This window comes from Thamnophis elegans, chromosome 3 (genome assembly GCF_009769535.1).
Source record: "Thamnophis elegans isolate rThaEle1 chromosome 3, rThaEle1.pri, whole genome shotgun sequence".
Classification (NCBI taxonomy): domain Eukaryota; kingdom Metazoa; phylum Chordata; class Lepidosauria; order Squamata; family Colubridae; genus Thamnophis; species Thamnophis elegans.
This window is the reverse complement of record NC_045543.1, coordinates 75,339,772-75,366,388: the sequence shown is the minus strand read 5'-3', so window position 1 is coordinate 75,366,388 and position 26,617 is coordinate 75,339,772. Positions and strand designations below refer to the sequence as shown.

Genomic DNA, 26,617 nt, shown 5'->3' with positions numbered 1-26,617 from the left:
GATTATTTAGGTGGGGAAAAGGAAGAATGATTTCAGAATAGGCAATTACTATGCTAGTCAGTTCTCCAATCTCTATCCTAGCAGGAAGAAAAATTCTGGAATAGTATATATTGTGTATTATAAATTACACTTGGATGGTGTTAAAATAAGCCAAATATACTACTTTACCACTACTATAACTAAAGATAATGTATGCCGCATATGTTGGAACAAGACAAAAGCATCATTATGGGACTACAACAGGGAAAACAAATATATTTCAAAAATATATTTGTGCTGTGGTTAATTGCAAATGGTCACATGAGCTGTATGTGAGAAAATAATTGCCACTTGGACTAAGTATGCTATGCGGTTTTGATATTTTTAATAGGCAGCAATTTTAATCAACAGAGGAAAATATTCCTCTATAAAGAAAACAATTCTACATTTTAGAAACAGGATATATTCTCAACCTTCTGCTAGTTCCCTATACTGAGGCCAGGAATAATGATCTTTGATTTGCAACATTATGCAGGCAGTATTTTAGTCTTACAACAATCCTTCTCAACCATTTTAATTTAGTCATTTGTTATTCAAGTTAGATTTCTATCCTTCTTTTCCTCTAAGAACTCAAGAAGGCTTACGTGAGGGTCACTTCATTTTTTTTCTCCCCACAACTCTTTGATTAGATTCATAAGAATCAGTTAAATAGAACATGAACACATAATTGTGATCAGTCAGGGATAAATGTCTATGTGATATATAAAATTGTCAGTATTTTCAATTTCTTCAAAACTGAAAGGCAATTAATGAACCAGTATTAGAAAGGTCATTCTCACTTAAAATTAATGTCATGCCCATTTTATCAAACATTCAATCCTACAGCATCTATAAGAAATGAAACTTTGATAAAAATATATTAATTGAACATGCAAACTAAAATATATTTAGAACTGTACATGATATATTTTTGTTGACTAGAAGTCTACTGCAATAGTATGTTGTAGGCTTTTTGAGATGTTTATACTCAGAAGCTAAATGGGTCACAAAAACAGAGATACGAGAAGCTAATATATAGCTAAGGGATATTTTAATGTATTATTAGATATAACCAAGTGTAGAAACTAACATTGAAATGACATTAAAGCAAGTATAGAAACTAACAATTCTAACCAGAATGGGACAACTTGGCGTGGCCAGGTCACTGCCTCCTGCTCAGCACTGCCAAGTCGCTTTTGTCAACTCACCATCGCAGGGAAAACCTGTCACCAGCAGCTAGAGGGACAGCATAGAGGCCGGGGATTGTGACGGCATCGGCAGTAGGCAGGGCAGGCAGCAGAGAAGTGGTGGCAACTAAGGGCATCCCATTTTCACACACACTAACGCTGCTGCCACCGTGTGAAGCTCTGGGCTAAAGAGTCTGAGGAAGACAGTACCAGCGGATATGAAAATGGGATGCGGCCATGGCTGCCGGTCTCCACTCTGCCCACGTACTTGCTTGCTTGCTCACCCACCCAGCTCTCCCTCTGACTGCTGGAGAGTTGTCCCCACAGTGTGTTGACTGTGTGGCATTCTCCTGTGATGACTTGGCAGCAGTGAGTTGGTAGGGACGATTTGGTAATGGTGGTAAGCTTGCCATGCCGAGCTAGCCCACACCAAGCTGTTCTAGACCCATCCTAGCACTGAATAGATAAAACACTTTTGCCATGTGAGTTTAAAACATGTAGCCTTTCACAAAAATCCCAAAAAGAATAAAGTAAGGAAGCTACTTGCTTAGTAACCAAGGCTGAAAATAGTTTCCTTTTCTATTCTATCCAAGACACTTGTGCAAGATGAAGTTAAGAAACTAGACCCATAAGAACTTGCATTGAGTAGGGGGTTGAACTCACTGATGGTTCCTTCTAATTCTGTGAACTATGAATATAAAAAAAAGTTTTTTTAAACCAAAGATACATCAAAGTGAGTAATAAAACCTGTAGAAAACTAATGAAGGTCAATTAATATGGTGGTAGATCAAGACCAAGATAGCCAATCCAGTTGAAATTTGGCCTGAACTTTATTGATCATTCAGAATCATTTTGCAGAAGCTTGAAGTATTTATTTTACTCTAGAAAAACTCGTTATTTACCCCCACAATTATCATTTTTGCCTTGGAAGAGCTTAAATAATTCCTAAATTCCTTCAAATATGACTCAGGACATCTCTCAAATAGTTCTCAAATGGATCCAAAATATTAACTCAAATCACTCTGGATTCTGAATTTATGAATTTGCTAGTTACACAGGTAGGTAACTAAATAGTAACAATAAAAAGTGCCACTCTTGGCCACAAATAATTGCCCCTTTAATAACTATACATTCTCTTCTCACCCTTATGGATACTCTGGTGTCTTCCTACATCTCTACCAGAGGCCTGGGAGTTTGTGGGTTCTTAATTGTTCCTAGCACTGCACTCTTCTGGACAGAGCTCTGATGTTGTTCCTGGGATCTGTTGAAGCCGCTCTCCTAGCTTAGGAATCACAGCCTGAGTGCTCCTACCGCCACTGGAATCACTTTGACCTTTACTTATATTACCGAAAGTAGAATGTATCACAGTGATGGCGAACCTTTTTTTTACGACGTGCCAAAATTGTGCGTGCGCATGCTATTGCATGCATACACGTGCCCACTCAATCTCCCCGCCCATTTGCGCATATGTCCGAGTCCCCCTCACATGCGTGCACAACCTCCCAGGCTCCAGAGGCTTTCCTGAAGCCTGAGGAGGGCGAAAATGGTCTCCCCTGGCCCTCCAGAAGGCCAAAAAATCAGCTGGCCGTGTGCGCATGTGCGCCACAGCTAACAGCTGGCGTGCCACCAAACATGGCTCCACGTGCCATCTGTGGCACGCATGCCATAGGTTTGCCATCGCAAATACATGGTGTTGAGAATTCTCCTCATGCATTATATTTATATTGCTTTTGGAAAAACATATTTGTAATGTTTAAAGTGTTCTGATTATAGAACCATACATCTTTCTATATCATAATTCTACCAAATGTGGAAGAAAACAAAGTGAAACATGGCTATTAAAATGACTCCTACCTTTTACTGTGCTTGCAGTAAATTTATTTCCAAATTCTTGCTCCTTTGGCTTCAAAAACTGTGGAGTTGTTACCCCTGGATGCTGCGGGACATGGAATAAAGACTTTCCATTTGTAACCATTTGTCTCTTCGGACTTAAAGCAGGAAGGTGAATATTACAGTCAACAGCATTACTCTGATGAGCCACACCTCCTCCAAGAGATGTCTTTAAATGTGAGGGGATTGATAGGTTTCCAATAGCAAGGGCCGGGGTGCTACTATTATTAGAAGAAGCAGGAGGAGCTTCTATATGCAGTTTAATAGATGGGTTCTGTTGCGCATTTACCATCCCAGGCCTGTGAGGAGTGTATGTTGTCCGATGGCTCATACTACATGCCCTGACATTCATTGCCAAAAGATTCTTCTCCTAAAGATATGCAGTCAAAATCCCTGGATTTTGAAGACATCGGTCAGCAGTAAACAACTTTTCCGTAGTGCATTATGCCTGTTGTAGGGGGATAGAAGACAATAAAATAACTTATATGTATTACGATGCAAGACTTCAGAGCCGCGCTTTGTGTTAACTGTAGGAGGCAGAATTATTGATTGTGTGAACATCAAAGCAGAAGGCAATTACAGAAAAAGCCCTCTGGGGATAAGGACAAATGATTACTGAGAACTATAATGAAGAGAAATGATGCTCCTTAAAAGCAGAAGTTAAAAGTAAGGTCAGCTACCTTCGTACTAGTTAACCAGCCATGAAACGGGATAAACACCAAACAAATGAATGAACTAAAAAGCAAACTGTAAGTGGAAGCTATGCTTAAGAAGAGATTTTTTTAAAAAAAACTGCACATTGTGATGGTTTAAAAAGGAAGATGCTAAAGCATGTCCAATGATTAAGCTATACTGAGCCCAAAATATGACATGATTGCCAATTTATGCTTTTAGGATTAAAAAAATACAATAAGATATAAATCAGAATAAAACACTGTAATGTACTAGCACATGGGAAAGGTAAGGAAAGAATAATATACTTTCAATAAAATATAATTCATTCATTTCCAAAAGATATCTGTTATGTAACAGTTAATACACATTAAAGCTGTACATGCATCAAAAAGTTCTGTGACAAACCCAGGACAAATGTAGTGTCTCTCTGCTATTCATGAAAGCAACCTCACTTTTTTGGAATGATGCAAGTCTGGCAAAATGATGTTATTTTAAGAAGTCCACTAATATAACTTACTATGAACATTGATTATTTTGTTGCCACATTATCTATTTTAATTTTAATTATCACGAAAAGGAATTATAAGCCTGGTCAAGTAACAATCCATTATTAAAGTCACACTACTTTAACGAACATCACAAAGGAATTCACATGATACCTGCAGCACTTCTCAATCATTTTTTTTCAGTGTGTACATCCCTGAAATGCAATAACTGTAATTACATAGGCCATGAAATCTCAGCTGTGACTATAAAGTAGTATCATGCTTAGCATAAGATTATTTTCCTTGACTATCTCTATGGATGGGAATCTAAATTTGTAAGAATAAGCTGTATTAGAAAAAGAATTAAGCAGATGCTAAACAAAATGAAAATTAGAAAATCAGTGTTTGTTTTTTCAATTTATTTATATATATTCTCTTTACATACAATAAGTGCTTGGTGAACAGCGTACTGTCTGGGTCAATTTGTTTATATAATAATGCTTTTTTGGTTCCTAGTTTCTACCTCTATTATCCAACCAATGATAAAACAACTCCCAAGTTCAAAAATATTCTGTGTCTTCTTTTTCTTTTACCTTTAGTGTTAGTCTATCCATTTCTGCACAGTCTAATATTTATTTAATTGTATCTTCTTCTTCTGTGTTTCCTGAAAATCAAGAGTTTTCTGAATCTGTATGTTTTAATTAGACTATTAAAATTGCCTTTAATGATTCATTCTGCTGCTCAAATTTCTAAGATGGGGGGCATTTGCAGTGAGTCATTGGTTCCAAAATATGGATGTGAGACCAGGCAATCAAAGTCCTGCCTCTGGTTAACATACAATATATGCATACATTGCACACATGTAAAAAAACCTTCAATGACTCACTTATGCCTGCAAGTTTAAAACCAGTAGCTGACACTTTTGTTTAGAAGTACAGAAGAAGCCAACATTCCTTCTCTCGTGTCCATTTATTTACTATTCAATGATTGTTGGAAATTGTGATTTAGTTAAGCCTGAGAGAAGTCAGAATTTGGTTTGTTGATTTCATTAATAATTCCCTTCTGCCTTTACATTTATAAATTGAGCACTGCTGCTCTATTTATTTGCATGAATAAATTATTCTAGCTCAGTCTAGTATTTACCTATTTATTTATCACATTTGTATGACCATCCACATCACAAGTGCAACTCTTACATCAATTAAAACAATAAGAGAAGCAAGAAAAGTAACTTTAACAAATAAATATGTAATAAATAAAAATATAAACACAACAAAATTCAACTAGACTAAAGGCAAAAATGAAAATTTAATAAAACATAGTCACAGTAGGCAGTACAAAAGAAATACATGAAAATACCTAGTCATTTAGAGGGTATGCAAACAAATATGAGATAGAAAAGTGAATGGATTAAACACAAGGAAAAAAAACAATAAAAATTATGATCGGATGGAATGGTACAATCCTCTAAAAGGGGAGTATAACAAACAAAAGGCAATATTTGGAGTGATGGGATTGTTTGAAAGCAAGAATGAATTGAAGGAAAGAAAGAATAGAGAGTCAGTATGGACCTCTATTCAACTATATTTCATTCATTTTCTTTTTATCATGTAATGTCTTACTTTTTACATATTACTTACTTGTTTCCTGTTCTTCATATGCTGCTTACTCTACAAATGAGTAGCAATATGGATAAGTATAATTTAACTGTGAAGTGATGAAACGTTAAGCCTTTTCCAGAGCTGGCTGGAAATTATGACTGAAGTGATCAAAGGAATGATAATCACTGAATTATACTCAAGGCTAAGGAAAAAATTTACCAAATGAGCTCCCCTATATAATAAGCATAAACAGAGGCATACCAAATCAAACACACCCATGCACCTTTTCATTCTTCCTCTCTCTTCTCATACGTGCTTCATTTACCTACTTTAAAGACCTACTGGCTGTATGTTACTTATATATTATACTTGTTGTTACTTACTTATTAAACTTTTTAAAGAACAGGAATGTCAGTCTACAGCTGCAAACTCTGAGAAGCTACAAGACTTAGTTCAATTTATTTAACCAAAAGAAATAAATGCTAAATTGTTCTTTTACTATATTCAAGTTGTAAGTTGCAGGAACATTTATTGATTAAAAGCAGTATCGTTTGTTTTCAGGCCTGGTCACGGCATAAATCACAGTTTGCATTTCAGCCAGGGACAGATGTGGCTAAACGTTCTTAGATTCCCAGGGTTTATTTTAGTATAAAGCAGAATGTACCTTGTCCTAACACAGGTGACTGGCTCTCAAGAAAAAGAACATGAAAACAAAGAGAGACTATTCTATTGGCAAAACCATGGGCTCTATAATACTATAAATCAATAGCAAATCAAAATGATTATTTTCTGTAGTTTTAAAATACCTTAGAAAAGTACTAACATAGCAAACAAGGTGTAATATTTGATAGGCTCATTGAGTTTTATTAAGAAACAATGTGCTTTGATTACATGGTAGATGTATTTTTTATGTGTAGTGCGGATGATAGAGGATTTTATTTGGTCCGTGTTAATGCACTCTTGATTATTGAAACTGTTTTCTTAATTATTCCTTTAAAATAATGTTACAGCAGAAAAGAAAGCAAATGACAGGTATCCACTGCTTACAGAGTAAAACAAGGAAGTAGGAAGAGCAATTCTTATTAGCAATTGTTTGTTCACATAATGTAACCCCACTTATACTATAGAACTTCTGATAAATACCCCATTTCCCTAGGAACTGCTTTCTAGGACAGTCAATAATTCTCATAATGGTTTCCCATTTAAAAGTTCACTTCAGTGTAGAAAACATACAGAAAAAGATCTGAACCCACAATAGAAAATCAAAGCTCAAAAAATGGCTATACATTTATTCAAAAATTGCAGCAACGGGTTCACTGCCCCATTGCTGGGTGGGCATGGCCATGGTGGGCGTGGCCTAGTCAGCATCCTGCACCATGGTGACGGGTGGTGGTGGTGTTTCACCATCCCCAGGCTCTGGAAGCTTTTCTCGAGCCTCCAGGAGGGCAAAAACTGCTTCCCCTGGCTCCGGAGGCCAGAAACAGGGCTGTTTCCGGACTTCCGGAATCTCTGGTAGGCCTGCTTTCCCCCCGCTTCCTGAGCCTCTGTGAGGGTCTTGCACTTACCTGGCTTGATGAACAGGTTGCATGGAGATTCCTGGGAGGGGAGGGGCAGGGTGGGAGGGGTGGGCATGGCCAGCCAGGGGTGGCATTTGGGGTTCACCAAACTGGGCAGAATTGTAGCTAGAGGATCACGCAAACCCGTGGAAACTCCCAGAAGCCCACACCTGGTTGAAATCCAATGCATCCTTACCAATATTTGTGAAGATCATATGATGTTTCGATGATTTCCTCTGATGTGCAGTTTCCTATAAAAGAATAACAATTTGATTTACCAAAGATATAAACAACATTCATTTTTAATTTTATTGCACAAAATGTTTGTATGTGTAGTGCATGTGTGTATATGTATATATATACACACATACACATATCTACACACAGACATTACACAGATATATACATACATACATACATACATACATACATACATACATTACACACACACACATTAAAATCCTAGCAGTTTCTAAAATTTGTTCTCCATTGATTATAAAGACCTAGGAAATGCTTAGCCATTTACATCTTTCCCAGGCTTATATAAATAGGTCAAGTCCTTGCAGTTTTCTTAACAAGATTTCAAAAGTGGCTTGCCACTGCCTCCTTCCAGAGCTCATAGAGAATAACTCGTCTAGGGTCACCCACCTAGCTTTATGCCAAAGGTGGAACTAGAATTCATAGTTTCCTGATATCTAGGTTGGTGTCTTAATCACTACAGCAAACTATATCTCTTGAAGTCTCTAAAAGTTGTTAAATTATCTTTATAACTAAACTAAAATATAGATGCCAGTCGTGGTATAGCCTAATCTTAAACATTTTCAGTTTCTTACTGCTCGTTTGACTTGTATGATGCCTATCTTTCCTTCATATTAGCCTGATTATCAATGTGAAAAATGCACATTCATTTCTTATACCTTGGTCCACCTCAGTGGACCATTCAGCTATAATTTTAGAATTGTCCTTCCCAAGCCCATTCATATCTATGTTTGTTTTTATCAAATCAATATGGAGGGAGCCACGTGCTCCTTTTCCAAATGCAAGTTGCAAACTTCACAAGTTCAGAAAAGAATTATATGAACATTTATAATTGAACAGATTTCTGTTCAATATAATCACCAGTAAAACATTTTTATTAAAGAGATTCAGTTCTATGTCAGCATACTTATTGATGACACATTTAATTGCATCTGAAAAACATTTAAACCTATAGGCCATATTATGATGAAAATATATTTGTATTTATTTAGTAACACCTTGTAACTCTTTTAAATATGTAATTATGCTCAAAGGCCTGTACTGCTTAGAATTTATGGCCATCTGTTGATTTGGATATTTGAAAGTAATTATTTGTTTTATAATTCATTTTATTTCAAGTAGCCAGAGGACCAATACAGCATCTTGGCCTCTAGAACAAGTGCACAGAAAAGAGATAAAAAACATAAGGGGCCTGGAGGATAAATATTAAGAATAGACAAAGGAACTAGGATGTTTAGTTTAATGAAAAGAAGAGTAGGGGGGAGACGATAGCTATCTTTCAATTCTTGAAAGGCTGCCTTATGGAAGAAGGTGTTGATTTATTTTCCATAGCACCTGAAGGTAGGACTAGAAACAATGAGAAGTTCATCAAAGGGGAGCCTTACCTCAAAATACAGTTAGTCCTCAACTTTCAACTACAATTGAGCCCACAATTCCATTGCTAAGTGAGACAAGACAATTGCTAAATGAGTAATTTACCATTTTATTTTGCCATGGTTAAGTGAAGGGCCGTTGGTCTTACCTGAGATGCCATTTCTCACGCAGATCAACGGGGGACTCCAGTATGGGTTACTCTTGTCTACTAGCTCTATTGACTGAGTTGAAATTCTGAAGACACGACTCCCTGGTAACGGTCCTCAGGCAAACGATGAAGACGAAGCGAATCTGGTATTCCAACTCCAGTTGACACTTCTCCATTCCTGGCAACTGAACCAGACAGTCAACCAGATGGATCTGGATTCTCCCATCAATTTGCATGAGAAAGGGAGTCTCAGGTAAAATCAACGCCCCTTCTCCATAGGATCAACGGGAGAGTCCAGGATGGAATATACCAAAGTTTTGGCAGTCCTATGGGCGGGATCTGTCCTGGTCCGGGATTCCCGAATCCTCATGCACTCACGGCAACACACGCCTGCCAAAAGCCATCTCTGCTGTGGAATATGCGTCATCTGTAATGGCAGATGAACGACATCGGAGATGTCCAAGTCACCACTCAACAAATCTCCTCCACAGAAGCCTGCATAGCCCAGGCTGCCGTAGTGACCATGCTCCTAGTAGAATCATCCTTATGATCTCATTAGAGAGTTTCTGCCATTTCAGCAGCCTCTGCTCAACCGCCAGTCTAGTGTAACCACTGGGGTTCCAGATGGATGATTGGCCCCTGGTCGAGGGAGACCCTCTCCACGGGAATTGTCCAAGTTCTGGTGACTGACAGGCTGACAAGATCAGCGAACCACGGTCGTCTGGGCCAGTGGGGAGCTACTAACAAAACCTCTGCCCTCTCCATTAACACCTTCCTGACTACAGCTGGGATAAGGGGCAGTGGAGGAAAGGTATATAGTAAACCCTTGGGCCACTGGCTTCGTAATGCATCTACTCCTTCCACCCCCAGTGCTGGGAACCTTATGAAGAACCTGGGAAGATGAGAATTTGCTAGTGAGACAAAGAGATACAGAATCAAATTGCCGAACCACTCTGATAGTTCTGCGAACAGACTGGGATGCAGGTGCCACTCCGAGTGATCGACAGTGGCCCTGCTCAACCAGTTTGCCTGCACATTGGATACTCCCGCAATGGCTCTATCCTGATCGAGAGCAGATGAGTCTCTGCCCATCAACACAATGTTTCTGCTTCTGTTATGAAGAACTTTGACCGAGTCTCCCCCCCCCCCTGGGGATTGATGTGGGTCTTCATTGCCACATTGTCCATCAGAAGGACATAGTGCCTAGATATCTGCTGCTGGAATGCCTGGAAGGCTAGACAGGCTGCCCTCTGCTCCAGTCAGTTGATATTGTGGCATAACTCCTGCGGTGTCCACTGCCCCTGGACCACCTGGTAGGCAAAATGGGCCCCCAGCCGAAAAGGCTGGCGTCTGACGTTATAGTCAACCTGTCCGCCTCCTTGAAGACACAACCCCTGCCGATGGCTCTGGACACCCACGAGTGGAACGACTGGAGCTCCCTCAGCGTCACCTGCACTCTCGCCGTCAAAGTGCTGTACCCCGCCTTCTGGTAGGGCAGCATATACCACTGGAGGGGCCTGGCACGGAACCGTGCCCAGGGCACTAAGGAAATGCAGGAGATTAGTTTCCCCAAAAGTTGGGACAACAGCGCTTAAAGGTACTACTTTGTTTGTCTGAATCTGGGCTGTCAATGCTCTGATGCTGTCCTGATGCTCCTGGGAGAGAAAGACCTGTCCTGATATAGTGTCTATAAGTTTCCCTAAATGCACCAATCTCGTAGTCGGAATGAGATGATATTTGTCCAGGTTTATAGAGAAACCGTGACCTCTTAAGACCTGAATATGACCTGAGTATGTAGGTCCCTTTCTGCCTGTTGGCAGGACGATGACTGAATTAAAAGATCATCCAGGTAACATTGAATTCGAATTGGTAAGGTTCTAAGATATGCTGCCAGAACTGCCATAATTTGGGTGAACATCCTTGGGGCCGATGCTAAGCCAAACGAAAGGGCCACATACTGGAAATGGCGGCTGGTGTAGCAAAACTTTAGAAATTGTCTGTGACTTGGATGTATGGGGATATGGAGGTAAGCTTACATCAGGTCCACTGAAGTCAGGAGGTCCCCATTCCGAATTCCCGTCAGAATGGACTGAAGGGAATGCATCTTGAAGCTTCTGTAGACCAAATGCCTGTTGAGTCCCCTGAAGTTAAGAATTGCTCTCCACCCCTAAAGTCTTTGGGATGACAAACAGGATTGAATAGAAACCCTGCCCCAACTGTTCTGGTGAAAGTGGTTGAATGGCCTGAATAACCAACAAATGTTGGATTGCCGATTCCATGAGACCCCTTCTTACTGAGTCCCTGGAAATGGGACAACATAGGATAAACCTCGGAGGGGGGAAAGAAATTCTAGGGAGAGCCCTGACCTTATGGTCTCTAATACCCAGGTGTTGATCATGATCTCCTCCTACTTGCCTCGGAAGAACCAGAGACAACCTCCTATGGGGAGAGTCATCTCCAAGTCACTTCTTGCATCTGTAAGGTTTATTGCCACTGCCTTGAAAGGCCGCCTGCCCTGCAACTACTGCCTGCATCTACCTCCAAACCCCAACCTCTCAGGTTGATAGTTGGATCTTGAAAGAAAGGGCCACTGCTGACAGGGAAACCCAGACCCAGTCTCCCCCTGCCAAAAGGGAGACCACCAGAAATATGGTGTGGCATGCAAGTCCACCCTCCTGTCCTGGGAAGGTAGCACCTTACACTTATCTCTGGTTTCAACCTAAAAGGGCACTAGGGACTCCCCAAACAGATCCCCTTCCGCATAGGGAGAGGATGCCAGCTTTCATTTATTTTTGCTGTCCATGTGCCAATGATCCAGCCACTGCATGTGGTGAGCCATCACCGAGGAGGCAACAAGCCTAGCTGAAAACTTAGCTGCATTCAACAATGCATCTGAGATGAACTCAGCCGCCACCCTGATCTTGCAGAGCTCTTGGTGTGCTCAGAGATCCTCCACTGAAATTTGACTTGGCAGCTATCTGAGCCAGTGCAAGGATGCCCTGGTGAAAAAGGATGCCACCGTGGTGGCCCAAATCACCCAGGAGTCAGCCTGATGGGCTCTATGAAAGGCCATCTCCTCCCTTCTCTCCTCAGCCTTCAAAGCATCCTTTGCATCTGATGGAAGTACAGAGGATGAAGTTAGGGCAGCAACTGAAGCATCTACCTTAGGCACCTGAACCAGATTCATAAGATCAACGTCAACAAATCCTCGTGTTTTCAGAGCCACTGGGTCTAGAGAAGGCAGCTGGTGCAGTCCACTGTCTTTTTATGGCATCCAAGAACATCCCTGGAATAGGGATAATATCGGTCTCCGCAGTGTGCTCAGTAAACAGGAAATCCTCCTGTTCAGTAGAACCTGGTTAGTCTCCTGTGCAACCCACTCCTTCCCCAGGCGAGCAGTGTTCCTAGCTTTTGAGAGCAAGGATTTAAATAGAGAGGGATTAAACAGATCCTTGCAGGCCGGCAAGGATGGCTATTCTCCTTTCCCCTCTGCAAATTCCCCCTCCCCTGGAATTTCCCCCTCCGAAAGGGGAGATTGATATGGAATACTTCTGGCAGGCACCGTTCCGGAGGTCTGAATCCCAACTGGCGCTTGAGAGCCCAAGTGTTCTGTAGCCCTAGTCACACCTTCGGCCTCGACCTGCTCACTAAAAGTCTCAAGTGACCAGGGGTAACGCAGTCCTTGAGTCCCCGACTGCAATGACCTCTCAGCTAATCTACATGAGGAAAGGTTGTCACTGATTAGGATCTGAGTGGTTCTGCAAATCCGATCCTTCGTTGGCACAACTGAATTCCTTGTCCAAGGCCTTGTGTCTTTGCTTGGCAGCTTTCTTTCTGCCCTGGATGCCCCCTTATGAGCCCTAGCCTTGGCCTTCATCTTGGCAGTCGCTGCTAGCTAGGTGACCTGGACTTGACAGGCCCCCTGCCATTGGTCTCATCATCCAATGGGGATGAGTCTCCTCGTCCTAGACCAGAGGCTGCACCACTCTCATTCATATTGCAAGTTCAGGAACTGGCCTAATCTGGAATAAACATGGTAGCAAGCGCAACTGCTAGCAGAGAGAAGATACAGGCCCAAGATATAAGTGCCCAAGGAAGGGAAGTAGATCTCCAGCCAAGGAGATCCAGGTGGTAGGAGTGGAGGCTCAATCATGCAATGGAATTAAGCAGAATCCTGAAGCCTCTGACTAAATCCAGACCCCCAAATCTAACAGGCCTCGCTGCAATTTCCAGGCAGGCTTATGCGTCTCACAGCTGTCACGGCAATAAGGAAACCAATGAACCCGGCCCAGATGACGAATGACTCAATGCATAACCTGGGTGGTGTCACCGCCTCGAAAGCTATACTGGCCTTTTGAGGAGCCTCGATGCAGCTCATGCCGAGAAAAATGGCACAAAAACAGTTCCAATTTAAGTAGCAGAGCCTCACTGCTCCTGCAGCCACGGCTCTGGCTTCCCAGGCTTTCACTGCCACGCTGCTTTAATTAAGCCTCTGGAGCAAGCTGGATCCAATCCCAGGGGCCACAGAAAACTGCCTTTGATTCCCTGAGCAACCTTCAGCGGCTTTAAAATGGTGGGTGCTATTTGAGTGTGCAAAAAAGTTGCCGCTGCTGCTAAGGCAATAATGAGCCCTCTCTAGCTCCAATAAGTGCGAAAGCGTGCTCCGCAGTTCTCAAAGTCTCTCTAAATCTTCTAGTTAGCTTCCTAATGCTATCCAGGGAAAGAATTTTTTTCACAAATTCTCTATAACTCAGAGCACTGATCTCAGAGTCCTATGATCTGAGACTGAGTTGAAAGACTGGGGACCATTACCAGAATTTCAACTCAGTTAATAGAGCTAGTAGACAAGAGTAACCCATCCTGGACTCTCCTGTCGATCCTATGGCGAATCAGCGAATCAGGAAATCATGTAGTTAGCTATTAAGTGAATCTGGCTTTCCCAAATGACTTTGCTTATCAGAAGCTCCCTAAGTAGCAAATAACAATCCTAGGATCCTGGGATGCTGCAACCATCATAAATACATGCTGATTGCCAAGTTCCCAAAGTTTGATCACATAACTTTGGGGATGCTACAATGTAAAAACTGGTCATAAATCCAGGACCGTTGTAACTTTGGACAGTCATTAAACAAATGCTTCTAAATCTAAGACTACCTGTAAGGATGAATTTCCAGAAAGTATTAAGCAGTGGAAACTTTCAGAGTTCTGGGTGCTCCAAACCTCATTGGAAGTTTTCAAGAAGAGTGGACATCCATTTCGTTGGACTCCTACCTTGGGCAGGGGGTTGGACTAGAAGACATCAAAGTTCCCTTCTAACCTCTAGCCAGTATGGGTAGCAATTTTTTTAAATTACTAAGCCTCAGAAAGACAATAGAATCTTAGCTTACTCAAATTCAGTTGCCCGCTAGCAAAACCAATTTCAATAATGATGCCATAAAAATAACTTCTAAATTTACTTCAGATATTGGCATCAAGGGTGAACTGCAGTGTAAAAGTGTGGCTTATTCATCCCTGCCTTTTTTTCTAAAATACATCTATTTGTTGATTAAAAGCAGACCAACAGAGGTGAGGGGGATGAAAACTATTTAAAGTCATACATAATTTAAGACTGCTGACAACTCATTCAAAATATTTGAACATTATTATAATACCCATTTAAGTTAATATAGCAAATTATTCTGAGAGATTCCTTCCAACATTACATTACATTCTTTCCAATCATTTATTTGCTATCACAACAAAATTTAGAAGTGAATCCAATAATTCCATTTACAATTAAATTACAAAAAGTTTGCAAACCCTTTTGAGTTTTCAACATTTTTGCATAAATATGACTTAAAATGTGATCTTTTCTCAACACAACCCCTAAAATTTAATAAAGGTTTCAAAGGTTTATTTCACTTGTATGCCGCCCTATTCCAGAAGGGACTCAGGGCGGCTAACAAACCAGGGGGGGGGGGGATAGTACAAAACAAAAAACAACAAAAAGGACAAGCAACAAAATACAAAGACAATTTAAAAACAATTAACAGCCACACACTTCGAGCGGGATGGGAACTCATCAGCCCCAGGCCTGCTGGAACAGGCAGGTTTTAACGGCTTTGCGGAAAGCCTGAAGGGTGGTGAGGGTCCAGATCTCCATGGGGAGCTCGTTCCAGAGGGCCGGAGCAGCCATAGAGAAGGCCCTCCTCCGAGTGGTCGCCAATCGACATTGGCCGGCGGATGGAATTCGGAGGAGGCCTAGTCTGTGGGATCTAATACGTCTTTGGGAGGTAATTGGCAGCAGGCGGTCTCTCAAGTACCCAGGTCCAATACCATGAAGGGCTTTATAAGTTGCGACTAGCACCTTGAAGTGTATCCAGAGGCCGATAGGTAGCCAGTGCAGCTCACAGAGGATAGATGTAACGTGGGTGTACCGGGGCGCACCCACGATCGCTCGCACAGCTGCATTCTGGACAAGCTGAAGCCTCCGAATGCTCTTCAGGGGCTGCCCCATGTAGAGCGCATTGCAATAGTCCAGTCTTGAGATCACAGTCTTGAGTGACTGTTGCAAGAGCCTCCCGGTTCAGGTAGGGACGCAATTGGTGCACCAGGCGAACCTGGGCAAATGCCCCCCTGGTCACAGCCGACAAATGATGTTCTAAAGTCAGCTGTGGATCCAGGAGGACTCCCAAATTGCGAACCCTGTCAGAGGGGCGTAAAATTTCACCCCACAGCCTGAGAGATGGAATACATGACCAATTGTTGGGAGGAAAAGAGAGCCCAATTAAACAAATGAGTCAAAAATATATTTGTTCCTCAATTTATTGAAGAAAATAATCCAAGCTCTATATATTTTGGAGTGTGACAAAAATGTGTGAACTTTTGCTTTTAGTAACTGGCATGCCTGTCCTGGGCAACAACTTGATTGATCCTTCCTGCACATCAGCTTGGAAGAATGTTGTTCCTGCAGAAAAGCTTCAACTTAAGAGATGTTGCTGGACACCCGCACATAAACTGCCTTCTTGAGGTTCTTCTACAACCATTCTATAAGGCTAAGCTCAGTAATTTGACTTAGCCATTCCAAAACATTAACATCTTCTATTTTTACCATTCTTTAGTTATACAACTTGTGTGTTTTGGTTCGCTGTCCTGCTGCACGACCCATTTTCTCTTGATCTTCCATTAATGGACAGATATCCTAATAATTTCCTATAGCATTTGCTGGTACAATTCAGATTTCATCAATACTGGCAAGCTGTCTTGGTCCAGACACAGCAAAGCAGCCCCAAACCGTGATACAGTCACCATTAATTTTCACAGATAAGGTTCTTATGCTGGGATACAGTGTTTGCCTTTTGCCAATCAACCCAAAAAGTTCTATTTTAGTCTCATCTGCCCACAGAACATTCTTCCGATAGCCTTCTGGCTTACTCACATGGTTTTTTGCATGCAATAGATAGATTGCAATGTACTTTTCAGATAGTAGTTCAGTGCACACCAATTATTTAGTGCTTTTCTGCTCATTTTTTCTTGGACAGTGACATACAGAAACCTGTAATGGTATGTAAGAAAGACCTTGGGAGAAGGGATGCTGCCTAATGAACAGTCAGATAAGAGATAGACATAGTGGAGAGAGCAAGAAGCTCAGGAATGGCCCTACCTAAGGTATAGGACTGTAAAGGTAACATCAAGAAAACTGTACTTTCAGACTTGGAAGAATCTATTAAGGTAGATTTCAATAAAATCAAATTTGTTTAGTAAAACATATAGGTTGTTCAAAACAGCTCCAATTCTAGGTATCTTACATATTCAACTTATAAAATAAATAAATGAATCAATAACAAAGGACTATTGAGCCACCACTTTTTTGGGGAGGGGGATCAATTACACCTTTGCAGCTGACATATATCAAGAGCAGAATCACAATTCAGTCTGCCCCAGATTACTGAATCAGTTAAGTCTTAATATTTTGCAGAATCAAAGGTTCCTTGTATGCACATGTATATCTATAGAGAGCAAAATTTATATCCCAAAAATGTTCTTTGGTGTAATAATTCTTTATTTTCATTTGTAAAGCATCACAAACTCCATCAACATTACTACAAGGCAATTTTTACACATTTCTTGAGAGATGCATTTGAGTATTCAACACATTATTATGTTAAACACTAAGGCCAAACCACAAAAGCAAAAAAAATATTTTTTCCAAATTGTATTCCTTCTCCTGTTGGATAGCACCATAGAATTACGCATTTTAAGATAATTCATCATGAAATGTCTGCATTGATGAGTACGTAAAAATTCCACAGGTTTACCACTTTTACTCACAGCTAAATTCAATTTAGATGCTTTCCCTTCTGACACACTATAATGACTCAGGCAAAGAATTACAGTAGATTACGTGATGGGTTTGGGTCACTCAGAGAACTCGGTTCAAAAGGTCTGATATGTTAGCAAGACTAATACAGATTTCAAAGAGATAGAAAAGTAGGCCTTATGCTAAAACAAAGAGTTCTGTTTCATATGACATTTGATTGCATAGACTTTTGTGCCATATATTGCAGCAAGTGCAGTAAAATACTTGACAAAGTCCTGCAACACAATCTGATTAGTAAATTAGTGCAGTATTAAGCTGAATGGCATGGCTATTAGATAGATCCACACTAGCTTAGAAACAGAATTCAGAGTCTGCTCATCAATAATTCCTCGAACTGTAGCAATGTATCAAATAGGGCACCACACTTCAATATTGTACTCCTACACAATTTATAAATGGAGCAGGGGGGGGGGAGTTACAAATAACATAAATAACTAAAATAGCTAATCCTCTGAAATTGAGAAACATTTAAACAGTTCTTGCTAGGTTAGAAATGTGGAATTAAAAAGGAACAGAAAGACATGTGCCTCAGACTATTAAAAAGGTATTTATTTAGGAAGGGAGAAACATGCAAATATATAGGATAGTGACATGATAGCAGTATTCCAGTATTTGGGGGGCTGCCACAAAGAAGAGGGGATCAACTTGTTTTCCAATTTACCAGAAGACAGGACAAGATGCAGTGGATGGAAACCAATCAAGGAGAGAAGCAACCTAGAACTAAGGAGTGAGCACAATTAACCAGTGGAACAGCTTGCCTTCAGAAGTTTTAAGTGCTTCATCACTGGAGGACAGCCACCTGTCTGTAATAGTATAGGGTTTCTTGCTTGAGTAATAGATTGATTGATTGATTGATTGAGGAGCTCCATGAAAAGGATTTTTGTCTAAGAGAAACTATGGGATAGAAATATTAAATTGACGATGTTGACTGCATATAAGGAAAATTTGTATAAAATATTTTATAGACGGCACTTTCCACCGGCAAGACTGGCAAAAATGTTTAAAGAAAGATCGGTTTAATTTTTTCTAAGTGTGAGCAAGCATCTAGTTCATACTATCATAAGTGATGGACATGCCCAAAAGCAAGAAAATATTGAATGATGGCTGGAAAAATGATAAAGCAACATATAGATTTGAAACCAGAGATATTTTTGTTGGGCATCCTACCTGAAACATATGATAAAAAAACCACATATTTGATCCTGCATATTTTAACTGCAGCTAGAATTGCATTTGCGCAACAATGGAAAGATGATGAGATCCCGTCTGAGGGGAAGAAAATTTTAAGAAAATTTTAGACTGTGCAGAAATGGATAGATTAACACTTGCTATTAAGGATAAAGAAGAAACTAAAAACTTTTTGATATGGGACACATTTTATCAATGGCTAAATAATAAAGATTGGAAAGGAGATACAATTGGAGGAAATGGTAAAGGGAAGAGTTGTTAAAGAAGATGGTGTCAAATGTTAAATATCAATTATTAATTATTATTACTATGATGGTGGGGGATTATAACAACAAAAATGTATATTATTACTTAAGCATAATTGTATCCAGAACACACACACTGTTGAAAGTTAGATGTTATATAAATAAAACAAATAAAACATGGAGAAAATAGGATTTTTGAAGTGAAATTGATCACAGGTTGAAATGTGTCAGCAGTGTAACAAGGCAGTTTGCCCATTCTAGCAACATCATAAGGAAAATTCTGAGACTGTAAAGATGTGGAAAGGGGCAATTAAGGACTGGAAATAAGGATTATGAAGACAGACTGACAGAAGTGGACCTATTTCATCTCAAGAAAAAATGATTAAGGGGAAATATTATAGGATTATTCCTGCACCCAAAAAACTATTATTCAGAAACTGCAGTAAAGACCCTGTTGACATAAAAGTGCAGGACACAACACCATAATCTTAGCTACAGGAAATCAGATTTAAGGTAAAGTTTAACAAAATTGTCATAACAGTAAGAACAATATGGTAGTGAAACCAATTACCAAAAATCTCATTCACTGAATATATTGGACATATGGAATTTAATTTGCATAAAACGGGAAAAGGTAGAGTCAATGACCAGAATTACAAGAATTGCACTCTACTTGATTTCTATGAAAATGTGCAAGAAAGATGAGCATAATAAATGATATCAGCATATTTACTTGAAATGCATGAGGGTTTTCCCCTCAAAATATATGTTTTGGGGGTGAAGGAAAATCATTCATTAAAAAGATTTTGAAAACCAGTAAATGGGCAAAGGTACAAAACACTGCAGACAGCATTGCTAAATGGATTCTTTTTAATATCAATCTGAATATTAGTCACTGCTCTAAAAAAGTTTCTCACCAGCTGAATTTAATTTTTTTAAGGTGCCTAATTAGATTCATTTTTCTTCACTTCACTTTTTCCATTTACCCCATCTACATCAGTTTTGTACCTTCCTTTCCTTTCCCTGCCCAGTGAAGCTATTTCTTCCCTAATTTTTCTTCCTATCTCCTATGTCTGCTGGAAGCAGGGGAGGGGGTGGGAGGTTCATGCTTTTGTTTATGTTTCTATGTGTGAGAATGGTTTGTGTGCGCAAACGTAGTTGGTATATTGTTGGATAGGAGATCAGCTGGGTCATAGACAGATTAGTTATTTTACAACAGTAAATTTGTTATTAATAACAAATTTAATTATTAAGTCAGTGAACATAATTTTCTTCTTCATCCTACCTTTCCACAAGAGAGGTTATCTCAGTTCCAGAGATATTTTCTTGCACATAAATACAGTAATCTTCCAAATTTCATTATGTAGAGTAGAGAGAGAGAAAAACCCTTAATCTTGACCAAGTTTTAAACTAGATGGATTTATTAAACTATAACTCAGTTTAATCTTCATTCTGTTACTTTATACTTGTTTACTTTAAATTGTGGAAATGGATTTCTGAAAATATTATAGGATTGGGGAGAATAGAATAAAAATGCACTAAATAGATAAATAAAACAGCATAAAATGGCAACCAAAACTCTCAGGAAAAATTGTCTTCTATTTCCAAAAGCAGGTTTAAGATTTAAGCCGTAAAGAAGAATTATCTAAAGAAATGGATCAAAAGCTAATTTTTGAAGCTAATCTTTGGATACAAAAGAAGCATCAAAACAGTTTAGTTGGCTCAATAGCCCCTGAGCTTTGGGTCTGAAGTCAGAGAATTTAGCATTCCTATACAGGTATGTAGGGTTCTAAGGTAAAAGAAATCACTACAGTACAGTACTTCCATGTTCTTATTCCTCTATAACAAAAGGAAAATATAAATGACAACTCATTTTGGTTTATTAATGTGAATAGTGTTATTTCATCTACTTAAGCATTTCTATTGTTGTTAATCAATTAGTAATTAGAATTACTAATGCAATAGGAATTGGACATTAAGAATTATACTGAATAATCAAAATATTAGTGAAAATATAAATAAAATTCCTTGATATAATTAACTTACCAGCAAAACTATCATGGACAATTTCTACCCATCAATGACTGTGGCTTCTAAAATCACCAGAGCAGAAATCCTTTAGTTAAAGTACATATACAGGTAGTCCTCAACTTACAATCACAATTGAGCCCAAACTTTATGTTGTTAAGTGAGACATTTATTAAGAGAGTTTTGCTCCCTTTTACAACCTTTCTTGCCAGAGTTGTTAAGTGAAACACTGCAGTTAATAAGTTAGTAACCTGGTTGTTAAAGAAATCTAGCTTCCCTATTGACTTGGCTTATTAAAGAGTTGCAAAAGATGACTACAAGATGTTGGGACACAGCAATGATCATAAGTATGAACCAGTTGCCAACCATCTGAATTTTTATCACATGATCCTGGGAATGCTACAAAGATTGTAACTGTGAAAAATGGTCATGTCACTTTTTTCAGTGCTAGTGTAACTTTGAACGGTCACTAAATGAACGGCTGTAATTCGAGGATTACCTATATCTTTTTCCACACTCTTGCCCATTCAAAAACGTTAAGTATCTAAAACAGGGATGGCAAACTCAAGGCCCGTGGGCCAGATCCTGCCTGCAATGTGGTCAGATCCAGTCCACGGGGCCCTCCTGGTCTACCTAATGCGAAGAGGAAAGATCAGTACAGCGTAGCTTCGGTCCTGCCTACCCAATGCGAAAAGGAAAGATCAGGCCAGTGTGAGTTCCACCCGGTCTACTCAATGCAAAGAGGAAACATGCCAGCAGTTTAGGGAGTGACATCAAGCTGGTCATGCCCACCCAAATGGCCACCACCCACCCAATTGACCACACCCATCAAGTCAGCCACACCCACCCACCCACCTACCCACCCCCGAGGTCAACCATAGCCTTGGTGTGACCCTCAATGAAATTGAGTTTGACACCCCTGATCTAAAACATGGGTGTCCAACCTTGGCAACTTTAAGACCTGGCTGAGGAATGTTGAAGTCTACAAGTCTTAACACTTGCCAAGATTGGACACCCCTTGTCTAAAAGCAGCACTTGATTTCTTCCAGAATTCCCTTTTTAGCCCTGTTTTTTTTCCTATTCTTTTGTTTTATTATCATTGTGATATTTTAAGAAGTCTGCATTAAAATGTTTACAAATTCTCTTCCATTTCTTCCAGCAGATGTATTTGCAGGAAAATAATATATTTTGTATGAAATGTATACATTGGTAGGAAATGTAACTCTTTTCTGTGCATTTTTCAAAAAAAATGTGAAGATAAATAACTCTCTTCCTTTTCCATACTATGCTTATTTAATTATCACTTCTGGATGAACATACATTATTCACACATACAGAAAACTGTGCATTAATACTAATATCTTCATAAATATAATAGTATAATTTTCCAGTTTTAAAAAGCCCAATTTTTTTTTTTACAAAATACAGGCACAAGTTCTACAGAAAATACTGCTTGTAAAATAAATGGACATTGGGAAAAACTATGTATATAAGTTTATAGCTTAAGTTAAATATGCAACTTTTGTACAGACTTTTAATTAATAAATTTAACACTATTTCTTCAGCTCATATGGTTTAGAGGATTCATGTTTTCCAAACAAACCCTGTGAGAGGTAGATTGAGCCAGAGAGATTGACTGGTCCAAAGTCATCCAGTGAGTTTTCATGGTGAGGACGGAATTGATGCTGGAGGATCCATCCTCCCTAGCACAGTCTCTTAACTACTATATCTCATTTATTCCCAATTTCCCCCCCAGAAATGTGACACAGAAAGCATTCTAATCCAGAATAAAATAAGTGTAAAATCTGACAAAGTAAGAAATTAAACCAATGTGAACTGAATGCATTTGTCTGTCTTTGCTAGTTACTACTTTTAACTATCTATACAATTACAATTAAAATTCTAACAGAAATTGGTAACTAGTCAATCTTGGCTGCTACTGAAAAAGCTAAGCAAGACTAGACCTTATTATTACTCAATGGAAGACCATCAGGAACCTAGAAAACATCCTGGAAAAAGGCAATGTCAAGCTGTTGCACTGATGCCAAACAACACATGACTGTGTCATTGTAATCTCCAGGAGTTTAAACTAAACTGGAGGTGGACATTTATGTGCCACTCCTGGTGGAGAGAGAGAGAGGAAGTATCATTTTTCTAATTCTCACAGTAGTGGAAACAGATGGAATAACTACTATGTCCTTGCATAGAAATGACTTATAGGGCTTCATAAACAAATAGCTTGCTATTGAACGGGGAAGTTTTCACATAATTTCTACCATCACCAGTTAAGCACAAGTAGTGTGAACACCTCTTTGGCTGAGGAGCCCAAAAGCTACTGCTAATCAGGGTAACAAACAGAGCAAGTAAATTGTATGATCAAATACAGTTTAAAATCCAGGCCACAAGCCATTCAGTTTTTACTACTTCCTAAAAGGTTTTCAAATAATATCTAAGTTAAATCATTAACACGCTTCTTTCCAGCATTTTATTGTAAGATAGACAGACAGACAAACTTTTCCTACATGTATTTCATTCATACATATCAGAAAGCCAAACTAGACATGCCATGGGAGCTGTGATTAAATCTGCCTTTAAAAAGCTAAAACTAGTCAGCAGTCACACATGACTGCTTTAGAAAAAAACACCACTCAAAAGAAAAAGTTTAACTCTTTTACTTCATGTCCTTTCTTTGGTAGTATCCTGTACTCAAATCAGATTTTAGCTATGAAGTCTGAAAAGTCAAAGATGGCTTTTGAAGATAAAGTGAATATCAGCTTTCATAAAAGGTGATTTACATAACTAATAAGATATAAATGAAAAAGATCAAGAATGACCCCCCTGATCACTATATATCTGATGTCTCTGCAATGTTAGGGATAAAAAACAAATTTGCTAATGAAGATTTATATAAACTCTTGCTAAGTCATGGTTTTCCAGGAAACAATACATAAAGTGGAAGCTTTAGAAAGAAAAGGATGACAGTGGTTAGAAGAGAACACCACTCTAGACATGTTCAAAGACACTCTCATTTAGGATTATTTCACATTCCAGGATTTTGAAATCTGTAGCGCAATTGAAGGAAACTGTTTAGAATTTAGAGCAAGATTAAGAAGACGCCTGTGTCTGTGGTCTCACCTGCATATTTGAAAAAGAACCTCCAGGAATATAAAATAATAGCAACTTCTTGTCTTACTGTAGACACAAAGCCAACACCAGCCACCAGTGTGAGGAAGTTACATTACAGTCAGCTACAATATCCAAATTAGAATATACAGAGGAGGGCACCAAGTTGGGCAAGGCACTGTAACACATCATGTATTACCTCCAGTGTTCCAACTCTGAATTTCTTTCCCTTATTACAGAATTAGGGAGATCACAGTGATACACCTATAATCCTGTACAGATCATTTACAATTCAGCCTTGGACGTACAGAAAATTGGGAGAGAGAGCAGAGGGATAAGCATAGAAGTCTCCCGGCCAGTCTTAAAACCTTCAAGAAGAGCACATAGCAAACCGAGAGCGCTCTGCTCCAGTAGAAGCAAAGCAAGAGAGGAGGGGAGAAAATCAAGCGCTGCTAGATCTAACTCAGTTTAATGATCAACAAGATGACAAATCTCCCGAAGGGAATATTTGTTTCAACTTTTTCACATGCCGTTTTTTTTTCTCTCTCTCTCTCCTCCCATTCCCCACCAGGGCTTTGGATGACTTGAGAGGGAAAGGGAGGGAACGAGAGACCCCGTCAGGAAAGAGCGCTCTGGAAGCCAGTCTAGCGCTTCCTTCCACAGCCAATGCAGGGGGGGCGGGGGCGCACATGAGTGGAAAAGAGGGATCGGAGCAGAGGGGAAAAGAGCCCAAAAGGAGACAATCCCGGGGTCTCAAATATACCCCTTCAGACTCACAGCCTGACACGTTCAAAGTGCGGAGAAAGACGCGTCTGAAAAACCCTTAACCTTTCACGGTGCCCAGAAGAAGGAAGGCTCCGCTGATCGTACTTAATATTCCAAACTAAAGTCTTTTCCCAACAAACAAACACGGTTGGGACAAAACAAGGTTGGGTCTGAAAAGGTGACCACGCGTCTTCCAGGCGATCGCATTCAGTCAATAAAACGCCCGTAAAAAAAATCAAAACAGGGTTGCCTCTCCAAAATGCAACCAGGGAGCGCGGGAGGGAGACGGCTAATTCAGGCCGACCCACCGTCCCCCGTCCCAAAAGATACGTACGTTGCCTTAAGCCATGGCCCTCTTCGGATGCCTCACTCCGGATCTGGAGCGGGCCGCTGACGGAGATGCCCACGTTTCCCCGGAGTTTGGCGAAGACCCCACCCGAGGCAACGGCGCGTCCAAATCCCAAGGCTTCTGCAACAGGGCTGTTTCTGACGGGCGTCCCCAGCTGTGGCGCGCCAAGCGGACCCGGCTTTTTTTTTTTATGACCCTCAAGCAAAGTTTCTTTCGCGGCGGCGGCGGCAGCAGCATCCACTGACCAGGTAACCAAGTTTTTCCACAACAAACCTCCAGGTGCCCGTCTCTTCTTCGGCCAGGCAAGGGCGCCCCCGCCCCGCCCCACCCCACCCCTCGTCGTCGTCGACGCCCGGAGCAGCAGCAGCAGCTACAGGCGAAGGGAGCCTGGCGCGTTAAAGGCAGACCGACTGGGGGCTTCCACCTTTCCGGCCAACTGAGAAGTTCTCCATTCAGAGTGACATATATATTTTTGGGAAAGAGAAACAGAGGCCGGGGGGGAGGGGCGGGAGGTGTGACTTCGGCGCTTATTCTACGTTTCGTACACAAACACACAGACACGCGCGGCTTTCACCCTTGTGGTCCCAGGTTGGGGTGAAGCCGATTGGGAGCTGTGTGAAAGGATGCACCACAGACCCCCGCTGTCCTCTTGCCTCCTTTGCAGAGGAAACGGAGGAAACGTTGCTCTTGTGTGGAAAGGGAACCGGGGAAGGTTCGCCTCCTAATTCCCGGGGGTGTGTGGGAGTAGAGATGACGGCTGGCAAAGCGCGAGTCTGTCTCCCTCCCTCAATAAGGAGATCCCCGCGCTTTTCTGAGGGCCGCAGCTGCCGCCTCAGCACCAGTGCGGACTGCCGGAGAACACGGGCGGGGGGGGGAGGGGAGAGAAAGGAGACCAGGCGACGAAGACTATAGGGCGAGCGAGGGCGCGTGAGGGCTGCCAGCAGCCAGCCCAATGCCGGATCCTGAGGGGAGGGAGAAGAGGGCGGGAAGCCATTAGTCAATAGGGGGCCTCGAGGACGCCTAACCCGAGCGCGGGACTCTTCCCCCCCCCCCCTCCGCCGACCCGCTATCGGCCCTGGCACGTGAGTCACCGGACTAGCCAGGGACAGGCTAGCTAGTAAGTGGAGTCGGCACTTCCTCGTCCGTCCCAGCGCTTTGTTTTTAAAACTCTCTTTCGCAGGAATGTTAAAGCCAAATAACCCGGGTCTTGCGTAATTTCTCTCCTCCTCCGCCTGCTCCCATTATTGCTAAACAGACTAAAATGAGATCTCTCCCCTTAGCCCTCCCTCCCCCCCAAATGTAATTCCAGAAAAGGGACACGTCATAAAAGTTCTTTCAAATATTGTAGCCTGCTTTGAAGCTCTAGGG

General features: G+C 40.7%; 1 protein-coding gene across 5 annotated transcripts in view; it reads right to left on the bottom strand.

Moving 5' to 3' along the window:
- Positions 1 to 25,497, bottom strand: part of GLIS3 (GLIS family zinc finger 3) — a 149,438-nt gene extending 123,941 nt beyond the window's left edge. Inside the window, exons 1-3 of one of the 5 annotated variants that reach the window (XM_032213225.1) lie at positions 25,235 to 25,269; positions 7,609 to 7,663; positions 3,060 to 3,543 (exon numbers count right to left, since the gene is read on the bottom strand). In XM_032213225.1, the coding sequence (XP_032069116.1) occupies positions 3,060 to 3,447 (388 nt within the window). In that variant the 5' untranslated portion in view covers positions 3,448 to 3,543; positions 7,609 to 7,663; positions 25,235 to 25,269. Of the gene's footprint in view, positions 1 to 3,059; positions 3,544 to 7,608; positions 7,664 to 9,192; positions 11,944 to 25,234 lie in introns of those variants that run through there. The other 4 variants (XM_032213226.1, XM_032213228.1, XM_032213227.1 and 1 more) reach the window with 4 other exon arrangements.
- Between the last annotated feature and the right edge of the window lie 1,120 nt (positions 25,498 to 26,617).